The 8236-nt window shown below is 43.6% G+C and overlaps 1 protein-coding gene across 1 annotated transcript; it reads left to right on the top strand.

The window, feature by feature from the left end:
* The first annotated feature begins 1739 nt into the window (after nt 1-1739).
* On the top strand, nt 1740-6083 carry sb:cb81 (mRNA decay activator protein ZFP36L1-like). Its single transcript, XM_063906802.1, has 2 exons — nt 1740-2088; nt 2841-6083. The coding sequence occupies exons 1-2, from the start codon at nt 2035-2037 to the stop codon at nt 4050-4052; spliced, it is 1266 nt and encodes a 421-aa protein (XP_063762872.1). The 5' UTR covers nt 1740-2034; the 3' UTR covers nt 4053-6083.
* The last annotated feature ends 2153 nt before the right edge of the window (nt 6084-8236 follow it).

Here is an 8236-nt window from a genome sequence, read left to right as displayed (position 1 = left end):
AAATGTGGAGTGGACTCTTCACTTTTTCCGGAGCTGTATACCTTAAAAACTTTTTTTTAAATAGTATATTTCAATAATAAACCACATCTTTGCATTTTAGCATAAGAGAGAGGGGACAGTCAACATGGTAGCATTGAAATGATCTGGTGTTAAATAAGAAATATATAAATACAGTGTCTATTTCAGAACAGTGGAATTGTGTTGCTCCTCGGGCTGTTATTGCTGACTAACGTTAGTAGCACAATCATGGAAGTTGGAACTCTCTTGTTGACCCATTCGAACCCCAGCGTTCTTTGTTTGTCCCGTGTGTTACTGTGGAACAATCAAAAAAATGTCCACCCTGCTAGCTTCGAACCCTCCTTACTGACCTCAATTTGCATTCGAACACAACAATAAGCTTTGTAATGACAAACCGATACGATGAAAACATCAGTGCTGAAGGACGGGCTGGATCTTATCTCTCATAATTGTGAAGCCATGAATATAATATACACTGAATACTTTAAAGGCTGTATTGTGCTTGGAAGGTAAGACATCTAATATAACTATTTTTGTGAATACTTTTTTACATTGTCTTTATCAAAAATAAAAAAATTCCCAGTTTGGGATAAATAAAGTACTTCTGATCAACCAAAGTCATCTCTGAGCCTCAGGCCTCTGAGCCAGGAGCTAACACTTTAATCATTCAGCCGGGTGTGGCACGCCTCGGACACATGGTCAGTCTAACACATTCACACTGCATTTACACCTGTGGGCATTTTGTTTCCAATCGACATGTGCGGGATGAAAAAGTAGAACAACTGACACAGACATGTTAAAACTAACTCACCTTTGTTAGAAAGCTAGTTTAGGCTAGTAGATAAGAAATTGAATCTCTGTTAGCTTTAACACCTTATTGATTTTAGATCCGTCCATCGATCAGGAGAAACCGTGTCACATTAGAGACCATAACACTTTTTAATATCCCAGATTGCTTGTACTTGAAGTTCTAGTGGACATCACGTGCTGGAAGTGAACTTTTCCATCCAGTACAAACTGAATCCAGAGGGAGTCAAGTCTGCAACAAGTTATCAGGTTATTGCTACATGTTCCTCAGTGGGGTTGCTTAAAATTACACAAAATTATAAAAAGCCAGTTTTACTCAGGAATAATCCTGACAAAATATTATGTTCGCTAAAAGAATTTGCTTTTGGATCAATATATCTACTAAAAACTCAAAGTCATCTTCTCCCATGTTTATCCCTTCTTTGTGGACTTTGCCGCCTTTAATCGACGTTCATGTTGTTTAAAACATTTGACTTAAAAAAAAGCACAGTTCAAACATATTTTGAATGAACTGAAGAAATAATGCTACCCGTAACCGTGATATTCTGATTATGATAATGACAGTACATGTATTTGTTGTGTTTGCAACACTTGTAATTATATCTTAGCTGGATCGATCCTCACAGAGGGAGAGGGGGTGGTTAGAGGGAGAAGAATGCATCTTTAAGGATTTGGTAATGAATGGGTAGAAAAGTAGCTTCATTCAGCTCCCCTCTCTTCTTTCTGTGCCCACCCTGCCCCCCAGCACACTATTACAATGCAGGAACCCATCCCCCAACACACACACTTTAACACACATTAACACACACACTCTCTGCCCTGCCCCCTGAAGAACTCAGGGGGGGGGGGAGGGGGGCCCAACTATTTAAGCAGATTTCAACAGATGGTCGGGGAACTTTCCTCCTAAGGGTCACGTTGCTCTTTCTCCCAACTCACTGACTCCCTCTCAACGGACCGGATCACTTCTCCATTTCTCTCCCCTCCCTCCTACAAAACCTCCCCTCTCCACTCTGGGACAAGCAGTTTCTCCTGACCATCAAAGAACGACCTTCAAGGGACTCTGAGGCTTCCCCAGGTCCCTAAACCCTTTCTCTGCCGGCTCAGCTCCTCAGAGACCAGGCTCTGTACTCCTTCTCTCCCCCCCAGCCTTCCTGCACTGAGGGACCAGACCTCCAGCTCCTTCACTCAGCGGGGACGTTGGAGCAAACCATGCCCTCCGACTTTCTAACGCCTTTCCTGGAACTAGATGAGGAGTTCTTCAAGGTGAGAGCAACAAATCACAATTCAAACTTTTTAGAAGTCTTAACTTTCTGCACCCAACGGCCATCCTTGAGGAGCCCTTTACCTTTGTGACATTTAAAACCAATGTCACAGTATTCAGTGGAATAACAAAATGCTGGGATACAAAGTGGTAGAAGTAGAAGCTTACTCTACAAATTGATGAAAGGTTTTCAGGATGAAAAACGGCCCTTTCTAAAAAATTTAAAAGTAATTTCAGTGTTTGGGGGGGAATCTAGATTGGAGTCTTGAAATATTGTGTGAGTGGAAATGTAGAATGTGCAGCTTGTTTATCAGAGAATCTGACCCCAAATCTTAAACTGCAAGAAAAGTTTTGTAGTTTTATATTTTTTTATTTCTGGGATTTTTACTTTTTACTTTCACAAAGCATTTTTTAGAAGTTATTTCCTATCTTACTACTGGCTGTATCATTAGAACGGGATGAAGTTTTTTTTGTGCATGGGTGTGCTACTTTGCAATCTAGTTACACCTGGATCCAAGACATGGCAAGTTATGGGTTTTTACTCACTGAAACTTAAAACTGTTGTGCTCTAAGGCCTAACTTAGTACATTCTAAAGATAAAAAACAATCCTGCTTCTTAATAAAAGGTTCTCAGTTGCTTTAGCCACAGCTTTAAAATCTACTTTCAGCTCGGCTAGGCCCTGCTGGTCTCGCTCCAGCGCTCCAGGAATGCAGAAAGCTCACATCTATTCTTCTCCTCTCTTTTGTGTGACAGAATTTCCGCGGCCTGGAGGCAACAGATGGCTCACTCCCCGGCTCCCTGCCACCGCAGCAGCAGAGCCAGAGAGTCCTGGGCTTCCAGCGCCGACACTCCCTGTGCCCTGTGACCCTCCCCAACTCCAAGTTCAACAGCAGCAGCAGCAGCAGCAGCACTGAGGTAGCTGACTCGGCCGGGTGGGGGTTCAACATGTCCTCCCCCCAGCAGTGGAGCCAGGACAGTCAGCTCCCCCGCTCCTCGCTCAGCCACATCCCCTTCAGAGTGGACCGCTCGGTCAGCATGATCGAGGGCCACAGCCTGGCAGCCAGAGAGGAAAAACTGGCTAACTTGACCCCCAAGGTGCTGCTCCCCCCACCAGGGTTCTGCCTCAGCAGCACCTCTCTTTCTTCCATTGCCTCCCCCTCTGACGCCGTTTCCCCGGTATCTCCCCCTCACATCTCCACCCGGTACAAGACCGAACTCTGCCGCACCTATGAGGAAAACGGGACCTGCAAGTACGGGGCCAAGTGTCAGTTCGCCCACGGCATGGATGAGATGAGGGGCCTCAGCAGGCACCCCAAGTACAAGACGGAGCCATGCCGCACCTTCCACACCATCGGCTTCTGCCCGTACGGCGCCCGCTGCCACTTCATCCACAACGCAGACGAGATGCTGGACGGCAGTGAGGGCCCCCCACAGAAACACAAGACGAGGCCCCCCCTGCGCCACAGTGTCAGCTTCGCAGGCTTCTCCTCCGCTCCACAGACTTTTCAACCAGTGGAGGAGTCGCAGCCTTCCTCCTTCCTCTTCACCCGGGCCTCCTCAGTCTCCCCTCCTCCCTCCTCCACAGTGAGCCCAGAGCTCCTTTCCCCCCTCTTCCCTGAGCAGGGGTCCCTGAAGCAGTGTCCTTACCCCTTTTCTGGGGTCCCTGACCTGGCTGGTGACAGCGGGGACTCAGCTCTGCGGTTCTATGCGGTGACCGATTCTATCAGCTCCAAGTTTGCCGCCTCCACTTTCACCTCCAAGAACCCCAACCTCTCCTATCTCCTCCCCCAGCAGCTGCCCGTCTCCCTGCACAGTCTGCAGCGCTGCTCCTCAGCTGAGTCCCTCTCTGAGGAGGGCTACACCTCCTCCTGCTCCCTCAGCTCGGCCTCCAGCGGCACAGAGTCGCCAAGCTTCGAGGGCCGACGCCTTCCCATCTTTAGCCGACTGTCCGTCACAGACGAGTAGGGATGGTTTACTGCAGGGCTGAGTTTAGTGGGGGGCGGGCGGTCTTATGGTTGAAATCTATGTGACGAGGATACATTTTTTTGTGTCCAGTCCAAAAACAATAACCCAACACAATATAGGTTGTAAATATGGCTCCTGTATCACAACTACTTTTGAAACCGTTGGGATACAAGTCGCTTTAGATGCAAACATTAGTGTTTCAGCCCCTCCCTGAATCCAGCCGGGTAAGAGTACCTAACTTTGTGCATATTGCATTTCTCATCCAAGCAGTTGTAGCGCTGCTCAGTGTTCGTCCAGTTTTAGCTGACTCCTTTTTTGTTTTATTGTTATTTTTTAAAAGTTGTTATTGTTTGCCATTGTTACTGCTGTATACTGTTGTATACCAATTTAGAGAATATTTTGAGGGTACTTCACTTGCCTCTGTATTTTCCCTTATGCTTTCCAACTCAGAGGGGAGTTCTGTGTGAGAATTCCCCATACCCTGATGAAGTCTGAACATTAATGATGTATGCCCTGTGCCTGACTGGAGAGCAACTCTTTTAGTTGTTTGCTCACAGCTGGCTTATCTTTTTTGTCCTTGCAACAATGTGTAGTGATGTCAGCGTAAGAGGATGTGTGCTGTATGCTGTCACTGATTGATCCCTTGATTGGCTGTGGCCACCTGATTGTATGTGTCAGCCATATTAACTGTCTGGCAAAGATATAGCTAAACTAAACCTTAGCAACAAAAACAGCATGTAGGCACCCCACTGACTCTCTAGTTACCAAAGTTGATGTTAGAGTTCCGCTAACCTAGTAATGCTAGCCTAGCCTTTTACCAGCAGGTAATATACAGTTTATGATCATTGATATTATAGCTAACATTTTTCTAGATGTATTTATTGTTTTTGTATATGTTGATAGGTGTGCTTTGTCTCTGTTCATGCTGTGTTATAATTCCAGAGAAACTATGCTTTATTTTGCATTCATGATGGCCATCTGCTCGGTTTATGCTATCTAGTAGCTTTAATGAGGCTAGCGGAGGGGAGAAAAAGGGAGGGAGAGACACATTTTTGGCATTCTATAAGTACGTATGTTGCCTTATTGGCTGATTGGCCAGCAGAAATCAAGACTCACTGAGTGAACACCATGAGCAGCTCCATGTGTAAGTTAGTGGTTATCAATGTGCAACTAGAGGAGCCTTCTGATGATACTCCACTGAAACGTCTGGGATCAGTACTAGCCATGCTGCTGCTGCTGGTGTCAGCACACAGTGAGTCTGCTCCTCTCCAATAAGCCTCACACCTCTGACTGTAATAACCTTGTTTTTCTGTTTGTTTAGTGATGTTATCTCTTTACAAAGCAAAATGGTGTTTGAAGAGTGGTTCATGACCTTAGTGTGAGTCAGCAGTTATAAATTAAAATATGTTTATTTTTAGATCATCAGTTCAGTGGCAGCACAACTATCAAATGAGAAGAAGATGTTTTAAAAGAGTGTTCATATGTCGTTGTGAATGTTGCGTTATCTGAGAATCTGGACTGCTGTACCGCATTAGGTCGTCGTGTATGGAAATTCTTACGCTCTTTAAATCCTGTTTGCTATCTTCTATTGTGATGTAAACAGAGAGGTGACCTTTGTTTACTGTTGAATTGTATCTATCAGAGTTGCCTTGATGACAATGTGTTTGTAGGTCGACCTTGCACGCTAGCTAGCTAGCTGACTGTGAGCGGCAGGGGAAATCAAGACTGTTATTGTTTGTGCTTGTGGAGAAATGACCTGGACCCGCCTGAGGAGTCCAGAGACTGTTGTTGCAGCCTGTTGTTACCCTGACCTGGCAACAAGCAGCTTTTGTAACTTTTGTTAACTTAAAGTCTTATTTATTTTGTTTTTCAACGCAAAACCTATATTGTGGTGTTTGGTATTGTGTCTCTTGTTTTACATAATTTAAGTGCATTTATTGTTTACATTCCATGGGTTATGTTCACATGCTGGCTCTTTATCTTAATATATTTGTCCCATTTCATTTCAAAATAAACATCTTTGAAAAATGATTGCTCAGCGGTCTGCATCTCATTTCACTGTGTTTGTCATGTAGTGCGCAGAAAGAAGTAACTTTCCGGATGTTTCAAGATTACAGCTATATTCCTATTTTCCCCTTGAGTAATTTATGAGTTAAATAAACAATACATACTTATGCTTAATATAATGCAACATAAATATAGAAAAATGATCTATTCCCTCATATTCAATAGCTCTGATTCTGACCCACATGGACCCAACAGAGTACCATCCCACCCTCTCACTCTCATCTCTACAAAAACAGTTTTCTTAACCCTCATCTTTTACCCGTTTTCTGCACAGATTGTTTCATGACTCCTAAAATGACTCAGATCAGCTCAGCTCGATGACGCTGCTCTTGGAATCAGTCAGACTGTGGACAACATATATCTTTATATGACATAAAAGAATATCAAGGAGAAGCAGGAACAAAGGATGTGTAGATTTCTATTAACTACACTTAATATAATGGATTTCTTTGGGAAATGAAATGTATATTTGGCGTGCTTTAATCCAACTCATATACTGAAATCAAACAGCTTTTAAAGAAATCTTTTGTGGTTAACATCATGGTCTAACAGTAATGTTCATTTTTGGAAAAGCCTCCCCTCCAGCATCCAACAAAAATAACTAACATGAACTGCTTCTCTTACTCGTGTGTGTGTGTGTGTGTGTGTGTGTGTGTGTGTGTGTGTGTGTGTGTGTGTGTGTGTGTGTGTGTGTGTGTGTGTGTGTGTGTGTGTGTGTGTGTGTGTGTGTGTGTGTGTGTGTGTGTGTTGTATGGGAAGAGGAGTGAGTTTTGTTACAACTCGTCTGAACAGACCAATTTAGAGTGAGTGACACTGAGGAGAATGTTTGGGCAACAGATGCTCGAACAAAGACTTCCCAGCACACAATGGGGCACAGAGATACTTGTGACTGATTTCCATCTATTCACACAAAGTAGAGCAGAAGTTGACGTCCTCCTGTGTGTGTGTGTGTGTGTGTGTGTGTGTGTGTGTGTGTGTGTGTGTGTGTGTGTGTGTGTGTGTGTGTGTGTGTGTGTGTGTGTGTGTGTGTGTGTGTGTGTGTGTGTGTGTGTGTGTGTGTGTGTTGGTTCTGGCGGAGGCAGAGCTTATTTTATAAACTATTGGCTAGTCTAATCTTTTACGATACATTGTAATAAAGAATCCAATAATGGTTTTTTTTAGGTTAATAGCCAATGCTCATGCTAATGCTAATGGGGATCCTAATAAAGAATAAGAATAAATAAGGTCAGATCTAAATCTGTTCTAGCATCAGCTGTTATTTCTCTGTAAGATGTAGTGTTCTAAAAGTTAACTTAGTTTCCTGCAGTACACTCACGACCAGGAAATAAACACTCAACTGAAACATGCCTTTCAATACAATATCTCACATTAAACAACAACAAATAGATCATTAAAAGGTTGAATGAAGTTTCAACATGATGACATAAAAATAAAAATCAACAGCAAAGCACCTACAGAAGAAAAGACATATATCACAAGGAATACACAACATCCAATATTCTGGATGGATTAGAATTTTCTCTAATAAACGATATAATACAGCAGCAGAAAGCAGCAGCAGTATAACATACTGTATATACATCGACTGGTATACACACACTGTAAATTACAGTTGTGCAAGGTAATCATATGTAGTCAAGTATTGTTGTTGCTGTTAAAACAAGAATGTTTATATTTTCTATGATTCTAACTCGTATTAGTCATTTACACGGTAGACTGTACAGTGACTGAGCGTGCTACTATTAGACTCAGTATTGAGATCTCCCAAATCATGTTCCTGTTTGTGCACACTGGCAAAAAAGGCTGTGTGTGTGTGTGTGTGTGTGTGTGTGTGTGTGTGTGTGTGTGTGTGTGTGTGTGTGTGTGTGTGTGTGTGTGTGTGTGTGTGTGTGTGTGTGTGTGTGTGTGTGTGTGTGTGTGTGTGTTGGCATTCAGCTGTGGGCCTGCTGAGGATTTCCCTCTGGTGAATGAATAACAGTGGAGTGAAGCAGGAGCAAACTCCCACAACCCCCATGGCTACTTACCATTCAATACCCGTGGTAGTGTTTGTGTGGCTGTGGGTGTGCATGAATGTGTGTGTGTGTGTGTGTGTGTGTGTGTGTGTGTGTGTCTGTAAG

Source organism: Eleginops maclovinus, chromosome 18 (assembly GCF_036324505.1).
Source record: "Eleginops maclovinus isolate JMC-PN-2008 ecotype Puerto Natales chromosome 18, JC_Emac_rtc_rv5, whole genome shotgun sequence".
NCBI lineage: Eukaryota > Metazoa > Chordata > Actinopteri > Perciformes > Eleginopidae > Eleginops > Eleginops maclovinus.
The sequence above is the reverse complement of the archived record's forward strand: the minus strand, read 5'-3'. Positions and strand labels throughout refer to the sequence as shown.